Source organism: Ailuropoda melanoleuca, chromosome 9 (assembly GCF_002007445.2).
Source record: "Ailuropoda melanoleuca isolate Jingjing chromosome 9, ASM200744v2, whole genome shotgun sequence".
NCBI lineage: Eukaryota > Metazoa > Chordata > Mammalia > Carnivora > Ursidae > Ailuropoda > Ailuropoda melanoleuca.
The window spans coordinates 66,023,101-66,047,366 of record NC_048226.1 but is presented as its reverse complement, the minus strand read 5'-3'; the positions used below and the strand labels follow the sequence as shown (position 1 = coordinate 66,047,366).

Genomic DNA, 24,266 nt, shown 5'->3' with positions numbered 1-24,266 from the left:
CTTTGCCTCCACGGTGAGGAAACAGTACAGACCGCACTGAGGGAAGTGAGGGATTTTCTTTCCCAGAATGAAAAGCCACCTGTCTTCCCCCTTACAGTCCTAAGCACCTGGGAGGCCAGCGTGGGGCTCTGGCACAGACATTTGAAAATTGAATTGAATGAGCTTCTTCATAAACCAGGGCATAAGGAAAAGCTTGGATCTAGCAAGAGGCAGTTTTGACCAAGAATCACAGAAATGATTAAGTTAGAAGATTTCAGTAAGACTAGAGTATAAAATAAAAATCTACACTCACCCTTTTCCAAGTTCAGAGTCTCCAAAAGGAGGATTAGAGACACTTAGGAGGCAATAAGTCACACTGAGAACGTGTACCCTTGAGATGATGTGGTGTGAAGGGCACTTCAGCTCTGTGGTCTTCCTCCCAAAACCCACAACCCCAGGAGCAATGTAAGAAAACCAGCAGACAAATCCCAATTGAGGGGGATAGACTACAAAATACCTGGCCAATACTCAAAACCGTCAAGGTCAGGTAAAACAAGTCTGACAAACTGTCACAGTCAAGAGGGGTCTAAGGAAACAAAATGACTAAATGCATTGTGGAATCCTGGACGGAACTCTGGAACAGAAAAGGGACATTCGGGAAAAACTGAAGAAATCTGAATAAAGCATGGACTTTGGTTAATAATAAAGTATCAGGGGCACCTGCGTGGCTCAGTCGGTTAAGTGTCTGCCTTCAGCTCAGGTCGTGATCCCAGGATCCTGGGATAGTGTCCCAGATCAGGACTCCCTGCTCAGCGGGGAGTCTGTTTGTCCCTCTCCCTCTGCCCCTCCCCCCACTCCTGCTCTCTCAAATAAATAAATAAAGTCTTAAATAATAATAATAACATATCAGTATTGGTTCATTAATTGTGACACACATGCCCTACTCACGTAAGATGTAAATAATAAGAGAAAGTGGGTGTGGGGTCTGTGGGAGCTTTCTGTACTATTTTCATAATTTCTCTGTAAATCTAAAACTGTTCTGAAATAAAAGTTTTTTTTTTAAAGTATAGCAGCAAAAGTACAAGAGCATGTAACCTACCAAAACAAGATCTGATAACTTTAGAAAAAACTATTTCATTAACTTTGGTCATTCATATACCACTTTTATGATTTTCTATTATTTTTGTACCACTTGTGCTATTACTAACTTAATATTTTTTAAAAGATTTTATTTATTTATTTGACAGAGATAGAGACAGCCAGAGAGAGAGGGAACACAAGCAGGGGGAGTAGGAGAGGAAGACGCAGGCTCCCAGCGGGAGAGCCTGATGTGGGGCTCGATCCTGTAACGCCGAGATCACACCCTGAGCCAAAGGCAGACGCTTAACGACTGAGCCACCCAGGTGCCCCATAACTTAATATTTTTAACAGTTCCTTTCCTTTTACAAATTTACTAAAAAGAAAAAAAAGTCAGAAAGTTTTTCTTTTACTAAAAAGAACATAAAGCAGAAGAAAAATCAACAAACTCAGGAATCTAGAACTCGATCTTGAGCAAAAAACCAAAAAACTTGATCTTGGTAAAGCAATAAAGAAAAATTGAGATTTACTAAAATTGGTGTTAACGACAGATCATTTTTATTGAGGACTTACTAGACAATATTCTAGGCAGGGGTCGGCAATTTTTTTTCTGTAAAGGGACAGGCGGCAAATGTTTTCAGCTTTGCCGGGCTTAGGGTTGCTTTTGCAACGACTCAACTCTGTCATGGTGAGGAGAAAGCAGTCATGTGATATGTAAAGGACTAGGCATATCTGTGTTCTTATAAAACTTTATTCACAAAAACAGGTGGTGGGCCGGATTTGGCCAGCAGGCAAGTTTGCCAATTCCTATTCTAGGCAATACTTAGGCTACCTTCTAGGTGCCTTATATGTATTAACTGATTTTATTCCTCAGAAGAAGTCTATGAAATAGGCACTATTGTTAATCCTATTTTACAGATGAAGTCACTGGGGTACAAGGAGATTGAGTGGCTCAAAGTCACATCACTAATAAGTGATCATGAACCAGGATTTGAAGCCAGACCCACATTCTTTTCTTTTAAAGATTTTATTTATTTATTTATTTATTTATTTGAGAGAGAGAGAGAGATAAAGAGCAGTGGGGAGGACAGAGGGAGAGAGAAGCAGGCTCCCTGCTGAGCAGGGAGCCCGACATGGGGCTCAATCCCAGGACCTGGAGATCATGACTCGAGCTGAAGGCAGATGCTTAACCGACTGAGCCACCCAGGTGCCCCCAGACTCACATTCTTAATCCGCACTCTATACTGTCTCCCAGTATGTTGAAATTTACACACACCCACTAGTTCAAAGTATATAGGTAATCAGAGCCACTCATAATCATCTAGTCTATAGAGGCTACTACTCCAGTGTAAACAAAGGAAAAGGAACTATGTGGTTCCTCTCAGTCTTGGGAAAAATGGAAAGGGTAAGAATAGGCCCTCCCAAAGAATCGACTAAGGAAAAAAAAAATAGAGTTCCTTAACATTACCAAGAAGAGCAAGGAGAATGGTTTGGGGAGGACATTTCAACAGAGGTCCTTGCTGGGGTGGCTGAAGGCAGATGTCCTCTTTAGTCAGAAGAACCACAGCCAGTGAAAATGACAGAGCAGCTGGAATGCACATCCAGTGCTTCCCAATCTCTTTAATGTCGTGGCTCACATAGAACAGGATGCTTGCGCAGCACAGTGCGGCAGGAGGAAGCTGCCCCTGGAGGGCACGCGCTGTCCAGACCCTGCCCAGCTGCCCTAACGGCTGGCTTTGAAACGATGGCCTGCTGAAGCCCATTCTCACAGGCTGGGTCGCTCTGATACAGTCAACATAGGGTCAGATATGTTTCCATCACCATAGACTAGAGAAGCATTAGTTGGGCAAGGCCGAGAAGATAAGAACAGATCAAGCAAGGCAGTCTGCAAATTGCGGAATGTCTTCATCCTGCAGGGACCCTTTAGGAGAATGTTTTAAAGGCGAGCCTCTGAATAAAGCAGAAAGGTCCTTTCCACTGAATGTAAGGACAAATATATTACAGGTTTGAGGAAGTATTGTCCCCAAATGGGAAAATGCTGGTAAGAGGAGCAGACAATAACTGATAGACAAAAAAATTTTAAAAAAACTTGGGACACCTGGGTGGCTCAGTCAGTTAAGTGTCTGACTTCAGCTCAGGTCACGATCCCAGGGTCCTGAGATCGAGTCCCGCATCGGGCTCCTTGCTCGGTGAGGAGCCCTCTTCTCCCTCTGCCTGCCACTCCCCCTGCTTGTGCACGAACACGCTCTCTCTCTCCCTCTCCCTCTGACAAATAAATAAATAAAATCTTTTAAAAAACCCAAAACTTGGTTTGATGGTGCATCCAAAGAAGTAGATCCCAAGGACCTTTCTTTTAATGGAGAGGAGACAGGTCAATCACTGAGAGAGAAAGAGGGGCCTGGGGGCTGGGGACGAGGCATCTGGAACAGCTGCAAAGAAGCCAGGAAAAGCTAGGAGCTCAGGTCATAGAGAAGGCTTGTTGAGCAGCCTCTTGAACATGAGTCATTTCAATCTTCAGCTTATGAGGTCAAGTTCATTTTATTCCTATCTTAGCTGATGTTAATTGGTGCTATTTTGATGCCCACTTTGAACTATACTGTCACAGCTACACTCTTTATAAATGAAATGTGACTTTTAGTGGCCCTAAAGTAGACAGAGAGCACAGGGATGTCATTTTTGCTGTCTTTGGATGCTTCTTGATCATGCATCTTGACTTTCCTATTTAATGTACATTTGGACACTTCATTTATTTAAACTAGTCTAATACAATGTGCTCATCTCAAAGCAAGTGTTCAGAATCACACATATTCAAATGTCAAGAAGTGTTCAGTAGGAATAAAGAACATGTTATCCTGTCTTGAGGTCTTTTGTCTTATTAGAGAAGACAGGCTAAAGGAGCAGCCAAAGGACTGCTGAGTATGTAGTCTGAGAGAAGAGGGTCATCCTTCCTAGGTGTGGGACTCTAGCCACCCAGTCACTGCAGCCCAGCCCAGTTATCCTGGGGACCCACAGCCCCTTGGGCCCTTCCATGGGGAAGAAAGTGAAATCAGCTGAACTTGCCCCTACAACAAATGGCTGCCCTTTCTTTTCCTTGCCTATTTCCAATGACCATCCCTGTTTCTGATCATACTAGCATCACCTGGCCTGTTTTGTCCACCCTCCTAAAGCACGTCCTAAAGACGTTTAGCTATTAAAATCAATGCGCGGCACCTGGGTGGCTCAGTTGGTTGAACATCCAGCCCTTGATTTCCGCTCAGGTCATGATCTACAGGTCCTGGGATCGAGAGCCCCAAATCGGGCTCCATGCTCAGCAGGGAGTCTGCTTGAGGATTTCTCTCCCTCTCCCTCTGCCCCTCCCCCTGCTCATGCTCTCACTCTCTTTCTCTCTCTCTCTCTCAAAAAAATAAATAAATCTTTTTTTTTAATGTGGGTTTTTTTTTCAGTCTTCATCCTTAAAGGGCAAACCTCTGATACCCTTGAATATATGCCAAAGAATGAACTCTAGAGCCAGATGGCAACTCCCAAGGAGGGGATCAAGGAATGTGGACAACAGCAATGTCCCTACAAATATAAAGACACTTCTGAGGTCATTTTGATACTTTCAGACATTAACACTCACTTGGAGAGCTATATTCTGGTATTTTGCTTAAAAACAAAAAATGACCTAGAACTACATACCCTGAAACACACCAGGTGTTGAAGCCTGGCCAAGTGTGATGCTCTTTATCAGTCTTGGTGAGCTTTGCAGTAACCCCCCACAAGGGTTAGGTTTTTATTTTAAACCCAATGTTGTAAAACATTAACACAGAAGTGAAACTGTGCACATTAGCTGTGACATGTGGCAACCTTACAGGCGCATGATTTAAAAGAACACAATGAAGCTTTGTTTGGCTGTGTTGACATTTTTCTACCTGATTAGGAGACCCTTTTCACAACCCACTCTCTTCCAAGCCCACCTCATCCAATGTTGCCTTCCAAGTTTCTGTTACTCCCTGGGTCCTGATTCCTACTCTCCCTCGGCTTTTCTAAATAGTACTCTCACCCCCTTAATCCCCATCTCTGTCAATCCAGCCATCCACCCATGCACCCGCTGAACAGATATGGCTTGTGTTCTTCCTACAGGTCAGGCCAGACAACGAGTTATGGCAGAAGTGGGACTGGACCGCAGATGGAATTGGGTTGTGAGAAGAGCAGGAGCTTCCAAGTCACACGTACTGGGCTGTAGCCCCATCACTTGCTAGCTCTGAGATCTCAGGCAAATTATTTCTCCTCACTAAGCTGCAGTTTCCTAGCTGTATTTGCTGATACTGATGCTTGCTTTAGAAGGCTCTTGTGGGGATTAAATGAGATCACAGTCTAAAGCACCTGGAACCGGGGCGCCTGGGTGGCTCAGTCGTTAAGCGTCTGCCTTCGGCCCAGGGTGTGATCCCATGGTCCTGGGATCCAGCCCTGCATCGGGCTCCCTGCTCTGCTGGGGGCCTGCTTCTTCCTCTCCCACTCCCCCTGCTTGTGTTCCCTCTCTCACTGGCTGTCTCTCTCTGTGTCAAATAAATAAATAAAATCTTTAAAAAATAATAATAATAAAATAAAGTACCTGGAACCAAGTGGGAGCTTGTACCTTCTCTCCTCTCTTATCCTCCAAGCCCATGCTTTGATGTGGCTGCACTAATCTCAAAAATCCTTCAATTCTATTTAAAAAAAAAAAACTTACTGTATTGTTGAGAGAGTAAAGTGGTACAAGTCTTAAGGAAGGCATTTATGCAGCTATCCATCAAAATCATATATGCACATACCCTTTGACCTAGTAATGCCACTTCTGGGAAATGGCTCTACAGTTACACTTGCACACATCTAAAATGATGTATATATAAAGGAATTCACTGCAGCCTTGTTTGCAACAGGAAAAGATTGGAAACAAACCAAATGTCCATCAGTAGGGGACTGGTTAAACAAATCAAACAATAGATTATTAAGCAAGGGTAAGAAAGGAGAAAAACATTCACTATATATCAATATAGAAATATCTCCATCTTGTTAGGTGAAAAATAGTTGGTATAATATATTTTATAGGGACACCTGCGTGGCTCAGTCAGTTAAGCGGCTGCCTTTGGCTCAGGTCATGATCCCAGGGTCCTGGGATCCTGTCCCGCATCGGGCTCCTTGCTCAGCGGAAAGCCTGCTTCTCCCTCTGCCTGCCACTTCCCCTTCTTGTGTTCTCTCTCACTCACTCTTTCTCTCTCTCTCTCTGACAAGTAAATAAAATCTTTTAAAAATCACATTTTATAGTGAAGATGGGAGAGGGAAGCAATACTTGCAATGTATAAACAAATTCTGGAAGAATGTACAACCCCCCCCCCCACTTAATAAGAGTATTTATCCACGGGTATGATTGAAACTAAGCAGATGGGGGGAATAGGTCAGGAGGTATACCTTTCACAGCATGCATTTTTCAAATGTTTTCAAAATTTGAACCATGTATGTGGTTCTCATATTCCATTTTAATTAGCTGTATGTAGTAACCACCCTACCACAAAGACTTGCCAAGCATTCTCTGTGTGCCAGGCTCTAGAGGGGACACAAATACATACAAGACCTCTCGCATTTTAAAGGAAGAAATCCCATGTATATATCTAATATCTCCATGCAAGGAAAGCCTATTAAAATGAGTTTTAATGTTAATGATGTTCATTCTTCAATTACAAAGAAAAAAAATGTTTGTCTCCTTAGGACTGAAATGTCGCTGTGTGAAAATATTCGTTGAAGGTTGAAGGTATCTCCACAGTACAAAGAACAATTCAGATAACGGCATGAAATTCAAGCCTCATCCTATTGCCTAGGTAACATGGACTCCATGCAGCTAGTGAGAGTTCCAGGTAGAATAAACAAATGATTATAACTATCAGTGGAAATGTACGTATTAACCTAGCAATGAATTTGTCAATAATTACCGTCTATTTACTTTGTCCATGCTGATGCTTACGCTGTAAGAACTCAGGAAGAAGTCTGCCAGAAACAGATGGCATTTCTATTAGCAAAGGGCAGAGCAAGAATCATATATGTACATAGGAAGCTGGTGGCACAAGGAGGAAGGTTCAGGTACAAAGACCTAAAGACCCGTGGGGTCCATTAAAGTCCATAAAATCAACAAAACCTTTGTGTTCAAATTCCATCAGATCCTCAGGGTGTTGAAAAGAACAGAAGTTCTAATCAGAATATGGCTCCAATATTTAGAACTTGATTCCACAAATACAACAAAGTCCACTCAGTTTAATCATCCTTTTGGAAAGAAAATCCTCTTTCCTCCCACATCTTAGGGCATTCAGTAAAAATCTATGTGTGACTATCATGTACCAGGCCCTGTTCTATACTTTGATAGCACTGGATAGTTATTTGACTATCCACCTGTGTCCTAGTCCCCCAGGCCTCTTTCCCTAGTCAGTCATCTTCGGAGGGGAGGGAAAGAAGCTCAGTGGGATTCAGTGTGATGGGTCAGAACAAACATAGCCACATGATCACTAGAATGGATTTTCCTATTCAGCCTAACAGCCACCTAACCAAATAGCTGCTATCTGATTTAAATTTAAGCCCAGAAAATAAGTACTTTCATATTTTAATGGTACAGGATTTTAGAGTTGTAAGAGATCTCAGAGGTCATCTAGCCCAACCCATTATTTAATGATCATTTTGTTTGTAAGCTAATATTGCATCATGTATACCAGTTCTTAACCAGTTACAGAAAATCCAGGTAGGCAGAACTGTCAATGCAAATCCAGCCTACAGGCTAGTTCACATATTTTAACAGCAACCCATGCAGTTTTCAGGTTGATATTGTGAATTCAAAGAATGTCTGGAATGATATGAAGATTATCTGTAGCTCTATGGTAGGGCATTGGAAGTTTCTCTACATCTGTGTACTCTGCTGAAAATATCCCTACTGGGGCGCCTGGGTGGCACAGCAGTTGAGCGTGTCTTCGGCTCAGGGCGTGATCCCGGCATTATGGGATCGAGCCCCACATCAGGCTCCTCCGCTGTGAGCCTGCTTCTTCCCCTCCCACTCCCCCTGCCTGTGTTCCCTCTCTCACTGGCTGTCTCTATTTCTGTCGAATAAATAAATAAAATCTTAAAAAAAAAAAAAAAAGAAAATATCCCTACGGTTAAATAAATGTCTTCCAAATATTCTTAGTTTATATTTGGAAGTAAATACAAAGTTCATATTTTACTTATTAGGGATAAATACTTATTAAAATATGTATATTATATATTAATATACAATAAGCTTATATATTACATATGTCACAACTGTATCATATTTATTACTATAGATCTTATTTAGGGATTATGACTAAACTATTATAATTATATTATTAAATTCATTAAATTATAATACTATATTATACTTTATTCGATTTCTTTTGTCGTTTACATAGTGGATGACCACATCTCTAATGGAGATCCAGAGTGATTTGAAGCAAAAACAGATTTAAATCTAGTTATCACAAGATGGTTTAAGGAGAAATAGGTCAAGCTCTGGAGTCAGAGAACCTGAATTCAAAGCCCAGCTCTGTCTCTGAAGGGTAAATAATTTGCCCAAGGTCACAGGGCTCCTTATCTATGAAATGGAGATAATCATAGTACTTAGTCATAGTATTGTCATAAATATTAAATGAAGTAATTAATTCAACAACTATGTGCCAAATATTGTTAGGTACCAGGGGTACAGTGAGTAAAGGCACATACAGGACATTTAATAAACTTGGATTCTTTTTAATCTAAAAGCTCATACATACAGACTTGGGATTGTATATAGGATTTAAAGAAGTTTTGAGCGGCAGAAACAGGAATGAATTATTTATTGAGCCTCTAAGTTCATGGAGTTGAAATGCTGATGAACATACAATAGTATCCAATTACAAGAGAGTATTGTGTGATTGAGGATCAGAAGCAAAATACACCTGTTGACTGATGCAACATGTGCATTGAGCAATTTATGCAGAGTATTAATTTTCTACACACTAAACCTGGTTGTCAGGCATTTTAACATTTCTTTCAGAACATCCAGGAAAACTTAGAACAATGAGGAAGGCATGAATAAAAAATGAAAGGGTGTGACTTATGTTGACGGTTATTAATACTGGTGATAAAATTTTTTTTAAACAAGGTTATTCATTATTTTTTGAGAGGATTAAAAAGCCATTCCACCTATTAGATGCTTTCGCCCTTTCCTAAGAGTAACATTCCCCAGAGTCATGTTTTTATCAGTTAAAAAAAATCTATAATGAGGGGTGTCTGCGTGGTTCGGTTGGTTGAGCTCCTGCCTCTTGATTGCAGCTCAGGTCATGACCTCAGGGTCCTCAGATCGAGTCCTGCCTCCGCATTCAGGACGAAGTCTGCCGTCCCTCTCTCTTTGCTCCTTCCCCCACTCACACACATTCCCTCTCTCTCTCTCTCCAACAAATAAATTCTTTAAAAAATTAAAAAAAATCTAGGGGCACCTGGATGGCGCAGTCGTTAAACGTCTGCCTTCGGCTCAGGGCGTGATCCCAGAGTTCTGGGATCGAGCTCCATATCAGGCTTCTCTGCTAGGAGCCTGCTTCTTCCTCTCCCACTTCCCCTGCCTGTGTTCCCTCTCTCTCTGGCTGTCTCTCTCTGTCAAATAAATAAATAAAAATCTTTAAAAAAAATTAAAAAAATCTATAGATGATTTAGTGCTCTGCTTTTTAAAAAAAGATTTACTTCCATATTTTTAAGATTTATTTATTTACTTTTTAGAGAGAGCATGAGTGAGCAGGAGGGGCAGAGGGAGAGAGAAACCTGAAGCAGACTCCCCACTGAGCGCAGAGGCCCATGCGGGTCATCTCAGGACCCTGAGATCATGACCTGAGCAAAAATCAAGAGTCTGTGGCTCAACCAAATGAGCCACCCAGGCACCCCCACTTATTTGAGAGAGAGCAAGTGCATGCGCCCATGCATGGGGGGAGGTGCAGAGGGTGAGCCTTTTCAATCACACTCCTGCTGAGTGTGGAGCCTGAGTCAGGGCTCAAGTTGGGGCTCTATCTCCCAACCCATGAGAGCAGGACCATGAGATCACCACCTGAGCCAAAACCAAGCGCCAGAGGCTTAACCCACTGAGCCATCCAAGAGCCTGTAGTGCTCTGCTTTTTAAATCAGTATGCTACTCCTGAGGTATCTGGGATCATGGAAAGGGAAAAGAGAAACCAAAATACGGTGTATCTTCCTGAAGCATCAGTTTTCCTCAGTTTTTCATACTGAAACCAACAAGGATTTATCATGGAACAGAATGCAAAATCTACCTGATTTCATAAAATAAAATGAAACATCAAAGAAATTGCTCCTTGTACTAGCCTCTTTAAAAATTTTTTAAATTATTGTTATTATTATTATTATTATTATTGCATTGGTCTCTTGAGAGCATGTTTGGGGTACAGAGGCTTTCATTTCTTTAGGAGAAAGGTTACCAATTATTGTACGTTAGGAATGGATTTTTCCATCACTTCACATGGTTGTCAGTGACAAAGGGTTTGGAATCACTTTTATATATGGTTTTAATGACTGCCTATTTCCAAACTTTTTATTGCTTTCTGTTATCTACTGAAATTAGAAACAAATTTATCATACACCACAAAAATGATTGCAACACAACATACTTCTGACTAGGACACAGTGTCTGAAATTTGAAACAGGATTCATGAAAACCCCGTGCTTTCTACTTCAAAATCAGAGGAAGACATTTCTGTTATTGGAATAACACAAGGTGCTAAAAGAAGATCTCTGAAAAGGAATTAACTGGAATATAAAATTTCCCCTAGGGTTAGCTTCCAATATCATTGCAAAATAACTTGAAGGAATTTGCTTAACCTTTGAAACTTTGTCAAAAATGTTAGCCGTTCAAAATCTAAGAAGGGCACATAAAACCCAGTCATTCTCTAGTTCATTAATCTGTTTTTACTCTTTTCACAGCACTTCTCACTGTTAGAAACTTATCTTAATCATTTAACTTGTTTATTTCCTGTCTCTTGGGCCCCTAACCCCCAAAAGTAGGGTCACTTGTATCTCCAGCACCCAGCCAGGCACCTGGCTATCACATAATAGATGTTCAAAATACACTTGTTGAATTTCGGTGATGACCACATTTTATCACCCGGATATTTGTCAAGAAATACTGAAGCCAAGGATAGGGGAAAGCAGATCTGACCTCTTCAACAGTGCAGGAACCTACCTGATGGAGTGAACGTCCACCTGTACTCTCCACATCCTTTACCAGCTTTGATGCTGAAATGCGGACTAGAGGGCAAGGTCTCGATAGAAAAACGAGTATCACGTCTCTCCTTAAGACAGAAACTAATGGTTCCCAGTTCCCAGTGAATTTGCAGCTTTCTACAATCTGAAAGTTCGTACTTTAGGAGATGAAACAGCACGTCGTGTAAGGGCAGGAAAATATTTATCCGTTTAAGGGAACCCGCGGCCAACCGCGGTAGGGATTTAACGCCACCTCCCCATCACCCGGCGATTAGGGTAACCCGGGGCCGAGCCCTTGACCTCCCGCATCGGGCAGCGTGCGCACCTGGGCGCAGCGGGACCTCCGCACCGCGGGTCCAGCAGCCGAGCTCCGGTTTTCCAGAGGGAGTCGCGCTGCGTTCAGGGTGCACTCCAGTCCTCAGCGAGCAGCCCGCCGCCTGCCGGGCGGGGCGGACCCCAGTCGCACCTTTCGGACCCCCAGGGAGCAAGCCGACCCGAATCCCGATGCCCGGGCGGGGGTGGGGCTGGGTCCCCTGCTCACCGCTGCGGAGCCTGCTGCCGTCGCCGGCCTTGTTGAGGGCGCTGCTGGAGCAGCCCATAGCGGGCAGAAGGGCGGCCTTGTGAACCAGCGCAGCCAGCCACCTATCCGAACCCGGCGCGGGGGTCGGCCCGGAGCTGCAATCGCGCGCAAATCGCCCCGGCGGCGGGACTGCTCCTCCAACTCTGCCCGCTCGGACCCGCAGGTGCTGAGCGCAAGGGCACAGCGGAGCGCGGGGTTGGCGGTGCGCACACCTGGGGAGGCAAGGCTGCGGCGCAGAGGTGGAAGGGGCCGGCGGACCAGGGAGGGGAGAGCTAGGAAGCAGGAGAGGACAGGGACAGGAAGCCAGGTGAGCAGAAGGTGGGGAGTGCAGTCAAGGAGGAGAGGGAAAAGACCTCAGAAGCAGGGATACGAACAATATCCCAGAGAGGGCGAAGGGCTGGGAGGGCCCATCTGAATCATCACTAAATAGCTGGGGAGGGGAGGAGGCAACTGTGGACAGTGGCTATTGATTGGTAGACTAGCTTTGGATGGCAGTCTCATTCTTACATAACCTCAGTACTGTTACCACGAGGAAGTTTGCTGTTGATAGACTATTTAATCCACCTCGTATTCAATTTTGGTCCATTGTCCCATCCAGGACCACGCATTACATTTAATTGTTGTGCCTCTCTGTAGTTTGCTTTAATCTGAAGTAGTTCCCTCAGTCTTCGTCTTTCATGACCTTGACCTTTTTTAAGAGAATAGGCCATTTATTTTGTAGAATATTTCTCAATTTGGGTTTGTCCGGTGTTTCCTTATGATTGTTTTCAGGCAAAGCAGTTTTGGCTGGAATACACGATGTAATGTTGTTCGAAGTCCTATCGAGAGCACAGCATGTCAGTTTGCTCTATTATTGGTCATATTAACCTTGATCAATAAGTTAAAGTAGTGCCTGCCAAGTCTGCCACCAAAAAAGTTACTATTTTATTCCTGGTAATTTAGGGGGAGAGACTTTAAGACTAATATCCTATATTTCATCAAACTTTTATCTGCTACTGTTAGCATACATTAATATTATTGCTGGAATCAGTTATTACTATGATGGTTATCAAATGGTGGTTTTCTAATTACACTATTCCTTCTACATTTATTAGTTGGCATCTACAGTAAGGGTGCACTTTTCCTTTTCCTCCATTTATTATTCATGTATTTACAGCAGTAAATACTCATGAATTCTTACATTATTCAATGGGTCATGTTACCATTTGTGTTAGTTTTTTACAGCTGGGATAACAAAGTACCAGATCGGTTGACTTAAACAACAAAAACTTATTTCCTCGTTGTTCTGAGACTAGAAGTCAGAGAACAAGGTGTCAGTAGGGTTGGTTTCTTTTGAAGGCCCTTCCTTGGTTGGGATGGCAGTGTTCACCATGTATCTGCACATGGTCTTCCCACAATAAGTATCTATGTCCTAATCTCTTCTTACAAGGATGCCAGTCATATTGGATTAGGGTCCACGCATATAACCTCATTTCACCTTAATTACCTCTTTAAAGGCCCTGTCTCCAAAACAGCCATATTAAAAACCACAGGGGTTTAGGACTTCAACATATGAATGAGGGGGGCACAATTCAGATCATAGCATCATCATTATTAATTTGGATGTTCAAATTGCCTAAAATTTGACATATTTCCCTATATGGGTCATAGGGGTACACAGCTATGGTCTTTATGGTGTGTTTAGAGGTCTCCCTCCCTCCCTTCCTTCTCTACCTCTCTTCTCTTCCCCTTCCTTATCACTTCTCTTCTGTTTCTCCCCTCTTCCTCTCCCTCCTGCAGTGTAGGCCTGACAAAACCGGGGCTGCCCAGCAATCAATTCATAAATCCCTTCGAATGAGGAGGAGACTGGGTATCTTTGAGGAAGTACACTTTATAACATTACAAATACATACTATAACTCTCCTCCTAACCTTCTATCCAGGGTTACTGTGCCCCAGGGAAAAAGACAAGTACTTTGAAAGTGGCTAAGGATTTGGCTGGATTCCAAGTCTCTGAGAAAAATTACTGATTAGTGCACGGAAGTTTAGGGGGAGAGGTACATGGATGGACCTTTCAGTATAGGCCAAAATTTGGGGAATATTTATGTCTCATATAAATGCTATCAAAAGGCCTTCATAAGTTGGGCTGCCATAACAAAATGCCATTAACTGGGTGGCTTAAATAACATATTTATTTCTCATAGTTCTGGAGCCCGGGAAGGCTAAGATCAAGGTACTGGCCAATTTGGTTTCTAGTGAGAACTCTTTCTGGCTTGCAGATGGCAGCCTTTTAATTGTGTCCTCATATGGGGACATCATATGGGGAGGGGACTTCCTCTTTTTTTTTTTTTAAAGATTCATTTATTTATTTTAGAGAGACAGAGGGCAAAAGAGAGTGAGTGGGGGGAGGGGCAGAGAGAAAATCTTCAAGCAGACTCTATCTGCTGAGTGTGGGCTCAATGCAGGGCTTGAACCCATGACCTATGAGAGAGATCATGATCTGAATTGAAACCAAGAGTCAGACTCTCAACCAACTGAGCCACCCAGCCACCCCTGGGGCTTCCTCTTCTTACAAGGCCACAGTCTTAACAGATTAGGGCCTCATCCTTATGACCTCACTTAACCTTAACTACCTCCTATACCCTACCCCCCCACTGAGTCACACTGGGGGTAAGGCTTCACCATATGAATGGGGAAGGGAGGGGACACAAGTCAGTCCAGGGCAGGCTCCCACTTCAGAAGATGCTTTTTTTTAAAAAAAAAAAAAGTTAAAGTCACATTTAATTTTACTTAGCTAATGAAAGTTTTTCAAGACTCTATTCTTCCTCAAAAGAGATGCAATAACACACAGATTAGTTAAATATAAACACTAACTTGAAATTCTCTGAATCCTAATGCTTTCATGCGAAACCAGGGCTTACCCAGTTCAGTACCCACTTTTCTCCAACAACTATTTTTTAGGAGTTCATGGGGTATCTTACTTTCCCTTGGAGATAATCTGTCAGCCAAGCCATGGTCTCTTCCATTTTCTTCAGAGGAAGCATTTTATAATCAGGCGATCAATAATAATCCAGTGTCCTGTGGATGTTAGTCTTTTTCACGGGCCACCTCAATGCTTGCTCGATGGGCTCAGGAATAGAATGGCTCTAAGAACAGAGAAAGAAGCCACACATGAGCTCAACTGCATGTTCCTCCACTTAACATGGTTTACCTGGCTGAGTGCCCAGTTTGCCAGTAGCACTAAGAGTCACCAACTATAAGCCTCTGAAATGGAACCTATACCTTGAGGGGCCCTATCAGCCACTTCACGAACGAGTGATTAGGACCTCTTTGAAAACAGTTGAAAGAGTGATTGAACTTCTTTGGTATTTTTTCTTTAATAGACTTTGGATTAGATTTGCTTTCCCTGCACATCATGATAGTATCAAGACATGTCACACCAAGACACTACATTCAGTATCATATCTTATCAAATAACTCACTTTACTATGAGACAGGTAAGGTAATAGGTTAATTTCTATGATTTGCTGGTCTTTTCATCTACCTCCACATCCAGAAAAAGCTAAACCTGTAGGATGATGGAGGGGCGCATTAAACACTCAGTTATGGCACCAGCCAAGAGAAAACATCTTTGAAGGTTGGGGTGCTGCCCTATGGTTTGCAGAGTATGTTTGGAACCAGTGACTAAGAAATGGGACTGCTTCTCCCACGACCAGTATACACAGATCTGGGTCTTGCTGTCCAGGCTTCTCGTTCGTTTGGTCAACTACAATACAATTTTCGTTTTATGGTTAACTGAGCTGGTTTGTTTCTGTTGCTTACAACCTAATTATCTAGACTGATACACAAACTTACCCTACCTCCCCTCTCCCTGACCACTCTCCTTAGCAATTACCTGTCCTGTCTTATTCCTTCAGTCTTATTTTGATAATACCTGAATATAACTTATACTGTGATTTTAAATGCTGATACTACCTTGATGTATAGTATCTTGAAGGCATAGTTCATAAGTCTTCTCACCTCCAAGGACTCCTTTTATCATTTTTCTTCAACATACCCATGTTTTGATGTTGTCCCAAATTTGCATTTATTTCTCCATTAATATCAGTGACATTTTCTGATCACCATGACATACAGTATCACAGTATTAAGTTAATTAAGTTCTAGTTAAAAGCAAAAGATTGGTGTTTTAGCCTGCGTATCACACCTTTATTAAGGATAAAAGTACATGGGGCGCCTGGGTGGCACAGCGGTTAAGCATCTGCCTTCGGCTCAGGGCGTGATCCTGGCGTTATGGGATCGAGCCCCACGTCAGGCTCCTCTGCTGTGAGCCTGCTTCTTCCTCTCCCTCCCCCTGCTTGTGTTCCCTCTCTCGCTGGCTGTCTCTATCTCTGTCAAATAAATAAATAAAATCTTTAATAAAAAAAAAAAAGGATAAAAGTACATGTACGTGGCAGGCTTTTCAAATTATTGAAAATAATATGTAAAATGTCATATTATAGACACTTAGAAACATAGGAACCCCATTTATACTAAAATTTCAAAAACTGACTCTAAGAAATATAAAATAACTCAAAGACAAACATTTATAGACATCACTCTATATTCCAAGTGTCACTCCTTCACAGTAAATTAGTGAATGAAGTACTCTGGGTTCTTTGTATCCAAGAGTATAAAAAAATATATTCTCCTTGGATGGAAAAATGGTTAAAAAAAAAAAAAAGAGAAACCATTTCTCTGTCCTACTTTTAATCCAGTGCAGTCAGGAGCATTCCCAGTCTGAACAGAGAGGGGCATAGAAGAAATATTTTGAATTCCTTATTATTGTCCTCTTAACGGTTCCAAGTTCTTGTATCGGTGTATGTGTGTTTAGTTAGTTGAAAGGTGACCAACATTCATTAAGTTTACAGGATATTTGCACTTAGATTCACCATCCCTTCCTCTCTTCACCAGATTTCTAAGCATGTTTAATATCCGGGTGACTTAAGAATGTAAAGGTTGAGTTAAATAGAGCTCCAAATTACAGTTGACCCTTGAACAACACTGATTTGAACTGGGAGGGTCCACTTATCACAGATATTTTTCCGGTGCAGTACAGTACTGTAATGTACTTTCTCTTATCATTTTCTTAATAACATTTTCTTTTCTCTTGTTGGCTTTATAAAAAAAAAAGAGTATATGATAGAGTATAAAAAATGTGTTAATCAACTGCTTATGTTATTGATAAGGATTTTCTGGTCAGCAGTAAGCTATTAGTAGTTAAGTCTTTGAGGAGTCAAAAGTTATACATGGATTTTCGAAATGTGGTGGGGGAGGGGGTCAGTGCCTCTAGCCTCTGAGTTGTTCAAGGGTCAACTGCACTAATGGGCCACTTCCTAATCTGGACATTGAATAACTAATAGCTGATGATAATGACTATGATAGTTTTAACTTCTTAACAATAAGGGGATGGCCCAGTGTACCGAACCAATGAATATCAGATGAACTTGTTAGCATTTGCTCTAACAGGGAATGCAGCCTGTCACTTTTAATTCCCATAGCAAGTATAAACCAAAAGCACAATGAATGCAGGTGCCTGCAGTTCTCAGAAACTTGGAGCAGCAATTTTGGTCAATGAAAACCAAAGCCTTGTGTTAATTCTGTTCTATCACATTTACCTGTTGGAAAATCACTCTGACATGCTACCGACTGATATCCAGAAAAAACAAAATAATATCTAAATGCCAGAATCCCTTCCTAAAGCATATACATTTCCCAACTTCTTAGTATGACGATTGTCAAACTCAAAAAGTTGAATAGTACAACCACCACCTATATACCCTTCACTTTAAATTCAACAGTCGTTAACACTTTGCTGCATTTGCTCTACCTACCTGTTTACCTTCATTTATTTTAGATTTTATTTACATTTATTTTAGCAATTCAAAAATAAGTTGCAGATAAATCATGACACTTCATCCATATATATTTCAACATACATCTCTTTGAAATAAGGACATTACTTAAAGCAGTTATTTTTTTTTAAGATTTTTTATTTATTTATCCGACAGAGAAGAGAGAGAGAGACAGCCAGCGAGAGAGGGAACACAAGCAGAGGGAGTGGGAGAGGAAGAAGCAGGCTCTCAGCGGAGGAGCCTGATGTGGGGCTCGATCCCAGAATGCCGGGATCACACCCTGAGCCAAAGGCAGACACTTAACGACCGAGCCACCCAGGCGCCCCTAAAGCAGTTATTTTTAATAATAGTAAGAGTAATCTTTTAACACAGGGGTCAGCAAACTATGGCCTGCAGGCCAAATCTGGCCAGCCCCTTTATTCTGTAAACATTTTATTGGAACACAGCCTTTATATGTTGCCTGTCGCTGCTTATGCGCTATGGCAGAGCTGAGTCGTTGCCACAGAGGACATATGGCCCCAAAGCCTAAAGTATTTATTCTTTGGCTCTATAGAAAAATTTTGCTAATTCCTGCTCTAATAAATACAAGTTTGGAAAATTTTATAAACTCTTCTTGAGTCAAAAGATATGACTGTGATGGTAAGTGTTTCTTCCCCTGGTATATAGGTTTTGTAATATTGTGAAAGACTTTAGGTGTGGGCAGGTGGCTGTGGTAGGAAGGCTGAGGAGATGGGAGTTGGACTGATGAAGAGAACTAATATTCACTGCACATTTATTCTGTACAAGGCCCTATGCTAGGTGCTTTATACATCATTACATTTACTGGGATCCTCACATCAATACTATGAGGTAGAATTATTCCAGTTTTCTGATGAAGAAACTGAGGCTTAGGGAGTTTAGACAACTTGTCCTAAGTCATGCAGATATTAAATAGAAAAATCAAGAACCTAAGTCTCTCTCCAAAGAGATACAGCAAAATGAGTTAAGATTCCCTAAGAAGAATTCTCAAACATTTTGTGGTCATGTTTCACACATAAAATAAGTGCTTTGGGCTTCTCTGGCTTCCAGTACAAAACCATAGTAAGATTGCTGGAATTTTTAAAGTATAGCGAGGACATATATATTAAGGACCAGAAACTTGTTATCGTATAACAAAAAGCACCCAGGAAAGTCTTATCAAGTACTTTAATCATTTAATCTCTAAAATAGGGGTAATATCTATCCTGATTACTTTGAGAGAAATTAAAAAGCTTTGAAAATATAGGGCTCAATATAAAAGCATAAGGCTTCATTATTTAGTTTTTGTCTTTACCTAAACAGGAATGCCTCAAACCCAGCTTGGCTATCTCATTCCTGTTTTTTGTGTTTTTTTAAAAGTGACCTTTACCCCCAGCATGGGGCTCAAACTCATGACCCCAAGATCAAGAGTTGCATGCTGTACCAACTGCACCAGCCAGGTGCCCCTCATTCTTTAGTTCTTTACTTCTCAAATTCTAGTATTTATAAGAATCCCCAAAGCTGCATATTAAACTCAGATTCCTAGGCCCCACCAGAGGTTTCTTCTACATACCTGGGTGGGGTCCAAGAGTCATAATTCAAGGTGATTCTGAATCAGGTGATCTGGGAGCCATACTTTCAGAAATACTGCTTTCAGATATAACTGGTGTTTCACAAGACCTATTTAAAATCACCACTTTGTTATTAAAAAGGAACTTTACATAGTAATGCATGCTGTAAAATAATTCAAGTAGTACTGAAATATGTAAGGTAAAAAATGTCCTCTCCTCATCAACCACTCTCCTCATACCTTATTCAGTGTTAGGTTTTGATGATTAGCTTTCCAGACTTTAATTTTGTATGCATATACAAACACATATATTAAAAATGATGAACATTTGATGTTGATTCTAATTTCTTTTGCTATTAAAAATAATGCTGAAATAAACATCCTTGTTCACATGACTTTGAGAAACTGTGACTGTTTCTGTAGGATATATTCCTAAAAGTTGACACACGATGACGGCTTACCCACCGGTCCGATTTTACACTTTTTGGGTACTAGTGGCAGACGCTATGCTTGCTATTTTGGAAGATCCGTCACTGGACATTTATATCAAGGTCCAATGTTCACCACAAAAATATTTGTAAATTAGATCTGTTTATTATTCTCTGTGAAAATTCGGCTTACAAGGTTGCGCTCACACCGCCACTAAAGAGGTGAGTTTGGGGAAGTCAGCGCGGGGCTCCACCGTTCTCCGAGAGGCCGGCAACTTGGGCGAGGGCGGGAGAGCGGGCACAGCTGCTTCGGAAGCGTGAAACTGACGCGGGAGGGTAGACCCAGGAGCTGAGGCGCACCGGAGTCCTCCCCAAGACCCGCGGCTTCGGGATAGATGAGCTCAGGACACTAAGACCATGGTCCCTCCCGCCTCACTCTCAGTCGGCTTTCCAACTCCCGCTCGGTTCGGCGTTCCCCGGTTCCTCAGTCCGCAGCTCGGAGCAACAGACTAACACAACTTTAAGGCTCGCAACAAGATTAAGCGTACAGCTCTACCGCCATTCTAACTAGCCGTACACACAGCTGCCAGCCGCGGCCCTCCTCTTCTTGCCCCGCCCCTTCCGCTTGCGGCTTACTTCCGGTTCCGATGTGTCGGCTTTGCACTGAAGAGCTTTGCATTGTGGGAACTCTTTCCTTTCCCTCTCCCGTCCATTTTGGCGGCTGCTTTTGGTGAGTGGGCTCCGCGGGGCCGAGGTTTAGGCAACGTGGGGATCACAGCGAGTTGCCGTCTGGAGCTGCGATCCTAAACTTCCTGTCCTGTCCTCTGTATGTTCTAGGTTGGGGCCGTCCCGCATCTAAGGCAGGAAGATGGTGGCCGCAAAGAAAACGGTGAGTGAAATGCGCCAGGGCCGGAAGCCGATTCACGTGGAGGCCTGAGTCTCGGCCCCGGCGGGCAGATCTGAGCACACTGGGAAGACAGCATGCCCACTGGCATAGAGGGGCCCGAGAGGAAACCGAGTGGCCCTCTCGGTGACTTATGACTCTAGACTTACGAGTTTTATTAAAGGGCTCGGCTTCCAGAAAGCTGGGTGCTCTTTTGAGATGGTTAAAAAACAAGGCCTTAAGATCCGTGTTAAATGTTTGCTTTGTAGAAAAAGTCGCTGGAGTCGATCAACTCTAGGCTCCAACTCGTTATGAAAAGTGGGAAGTACGTGCTGGGGTACAAGCAGACTCTGAAAATGATCAGACATGGCAAAGCGAAACTGGTCATCCTCGCCAACAACTGCCCAGCCTTGAGGTAATTGAAGGAACCTTGAGGGTGTGTGTCGCCCACTGTATATTGATCGTATGAATACCCACGATTGTGAACTTGGCCAGTCTGGGTGGTACGAACTTGGTTTTATGTAAAATTTGTTTTACAAGCGAGTACTTGCAGAAGAATTTACGGTTTCTTTCGTGGTGTTTGGGGCTGATGCCCCCCGCACCCCCCTCCATCGTGTTCTCTCATTGTTTAAGCTTATCTTTGGGAAGAATGTGTGGCATAGGGGTAGAAACCACAGAACGTCAAAGTTTGAGAAAAGCACACATATTTGTTTTTCCATGTGTTTTGTGTCCTGCCTTTTTGGTCATTTCTTTAAAAATTCTTCCATTTTTCAAACTCGTTATAGTGTGGAAAGGCTAAGATAAAACTTCAGACTGGCTGTGAAGCTGCAGGTTCCTAGTTCCCCAAGTTTTTGCTTGACTTCACTGTTTTGAAATTGAACTTAGTATGGAAAATATGTTAAATTTGGACCGTGCAGAATATAAGCCATGTGATCAGTCCCCTACAGCACATTGATTTTTCTGTGATAATGCATAACCTGCTTACAGGATTTTATATAGGGTGTGTGTGTACATAATTGACTTTCCTGGAAGTGTTCCGTCCCATCCCATGGTTTGGTCTTTAAGCTTACTTTCTGTGGCAGTGCTTCTCAAATGTGAATGTGCGCAGTTACTGGTAATCTTGTTAAATGTGGGTTCTGATTTCATGGGTTTGGGATGGGACCTGACATGCTTTTTTTTTTTTTTTTAAGATTTATTTATTTATTTATTTATTTATTTATTTATTTATTTGACAGAGAGAGAGGAGAGAGGCAGCAAGAGAGGGAATACAAGCAGCGGGAGTGGGAGAGGGAGAAGAAGCAAGCTTTCTGCTGAGTAGGGAGCCTGATGCGGGGCCCTATCCCAGAACGCTGGGATCATGACCTGAGCCAGAGGCGGACGCCTAACGACTGAGCCTCCCAGGCGCCCCCTGACATGCATTTTTAACAAGCCCTTATACTTCTGCTGGTCTGTGGATCCATTCTTTGTGTAGTGACACTGTTCTATTAGGACTCTCTTCAGATTTGTAGACCCGTTAATGTCCACCTACTCAATTGGCACAGAAATGTTAGCTTTGTGTAAGTTATATCACTCCCCATCTAGGGTTCAGAGCACCAGAGAGTAATAGAAATAGCTTATCTTTTAAAGATAACATGGGTTTGGATTCTGGAACCTCCACTTACTATTCTGCCTGAATGTATTCATTAGTTTCAAAAAAATGGAGTACATACTCCTTAAGAGGTTGTCGTGGAATTCTGTAAAGTGTGTGGTGACTACTAATTGGTAAGTAAATACTTACTTTACATCCTACTTTCTTCTGTGAGCATGGTTACAGTCTTAAACATAGATATTCAGAAGATACGTACTGATGTTCCGTTTCTTACAAGGGATCAAAGGAAACGATGGTTTGTATTCGCTAATGGATATGGTACTTTTTAAAAGAGTAACAAATGGTTTAGTTACTGTTGGAAAGCCTTACCAACATTACAACTAATGACGAAAGTAATAACATTATATCTGTCATTCACTTGTTTTGGTATTTATTTGTCTTTTGGTTTCTAAAGGAAATCTGAAATAGAATACTACGCCATGTTGGCCAAAACTGGTGTCCATCACTACAGTGGCAATAATATCGAATTGGGCACAGCATGTGGGAAATACTACAGAGTATGCACACTGGCTATCATTGATCCAGGTATGTTTTTTAATTCATAGAATAATTTTTTCCTTTATAATGTAATTACAGGTGTTCTTTGCTATACCAATGTCTTCAATTCCTAGATTCAGATATTGAGAATTTGGATACTGCAAGGGATATTGTGTAGTTTTATTTCATAGAGAATTGATAATGAATATCAGTACATTGTAATAGATCTTGTTGTAAATGAAATTTTTTTACTTTGAAACGAATTTTGTTTGAAGCACTTAAATAATTTAGGACCTTGGTAAAGGTGAAATTATAAAGGGGGAGAGTAATCAGGTGAAATAGTAGAAGAAAGGAATCCTTATTGGCTGCCTAAGAACAGATAGGTAAAATTAAGTTGAGAAAAACAAGTGCCTACAAATAGTTCATGTTATATTTTGAACTTAACGAGTTTTTAATTCATAAAATACCGCGAATATTCTCGCTGTTCTGATTTTGTAATAATCAGGGCAGGCTAAACATTCGCTATAATAAGACCATGCATGTGTCCCCAGACCTAGTTCTTTCCCTAGGTCTGGTTTTATCAATGCTGGTGATAAACTAAGCCTGATTTATATGATGTATTTCATATGGGAAATGCCTGTGACTCTTGGGATCTGATCATCCTTGAGAAATGACAGCAAAGCTAGTGTCACAACTTTTGAAGATAACCATCGCTAGTTTATGATTGCCAGTTACGATTAAATGAATTGTAAAACCATTGTGTTTTATTTTCTAGGTGATTCTGATATCATCAGAAGCATGCCAGAACAGACTGGTGAAAAGTAAATCACGCAAAATTTTTCTTTAATAAAACTGGCCACAGCTTGTTGTAAAAGCACTGTATTCATTGCAGTTTTTTTCTTTATATCTTTTTGTTTCCGTACACCTTCCTGAAGATAGGATTTGAGAGGACGAGGCAGTTAGATGTGGTGACAAGACTTTTGGGTTAAGAGCTATATGTCCCAGTTTCTGTTTTCCTTTTTGTAAAGGGAGTGCAGAGTTCCTTTCGTCCACTAGATTTTTTTTTTTTTTAAGATTTTTATTTATTTGAAGAGATACAGCCAGCGAGAGAGGGAACACAGGCAGGGGCAGTGGGAGAGGAAGAAGCAGGCTTACAGCAGAGGAGCCTGATGTGGGGCTCGATCCCATAACACCGGGATCACCCCCTGAGCCGAAGGCAGACACTTAACCGCTATGCCACCCAGGCGCCCCCCTCCACTAGATTTTTAAAAGATTCCAGTCTTTTTAAAATTGTTGATAGTGTTGGCATTTTATATGTGTGTTTGAAAGGCAGCAAAGGTAAATACCCAGAATTTAACCAGAGTTGCAGTTTGCAATCCGGCTTAAATCTACAAATGTGAATAGCAGAGAGGATTAAATGAAAAACGTACTCCCCTCCCAAAATTTTGTGTGTCTGAGAACAGTTCTGTTGGACTTCGATGCAGAAGGATTTTTCCTA

General features: G+C 41.8%; 2 protein-coding genes and 1 non-coding gene across 3 annotated transcripts in view; 2 read left to right on the top strand and 1 right to left on the bottom strand.

Moving 5' to 3' along the window:
- The window catches only part of ERICH5 (glutamate rich 5), a 34,067-nt gene extending 13,451 nt beyond the window's left edge, over positions 1 to 20,616 (bottom strand). The window contains exons 1-4 of the mRNA XM_019810377.2: positions 19,954 to 20,616; positions 19,336 to 19,442; positions 14,853 to 15,017; positions 11,855 to 12,711 (exon numbers count right to left, since the gene is read on the bottom strand). Of these exons, the coding sequence (XP_019665936.1) occupies positions 11,855 to 11,912 (58 nt within the window). The 5' untranslated portion in view covers positions 11,913 to 12,711; positions 14,853 to 15,017; positions 19,336 to 19,442; positions 19,954 to 20,616. The remainder of the gene's footprint in view (positions 1 to 11,854; positions 12,712 to 14,852; positions 15,018 to 19,335; positions 19,443 to 19,953) is intronic.
- Positions 20,351 to 23,642, top strand: RPL30 (ribosomal protein L30). The gene is made up of 5 exons (XM_011237248.3): positions 20,351 to 20,490; positions 20,598 to 20,649; positions 20,913 to 21,058; positions 22,686 to 22,816; positions 23,544 to 23,642. The coding sequence occupies exons 2-5, from the start codon at positions 20,629 to 20,631 to the stop codon at positions 23,591 to 23,593; spliced, it is 348 nt and encodes a 115-aa protein (XP_011235550.2). The 5' UTR covers positions 20,351 to 20,490; positions 20,598 to 20,628; the 3' UTR covers positions 23,594 to 23,642.
- Positions 23,235 to 23,366, top strand: LOC117803890. The gene has a single exon (XR_004628013.1). It is a non-coding gene; the product is annotated as a small nucleolar RNA SNORA72 (small nucleolar RNA).
- Positions 23,643 to 24,266: the final 624 nt, after the last annotated feature.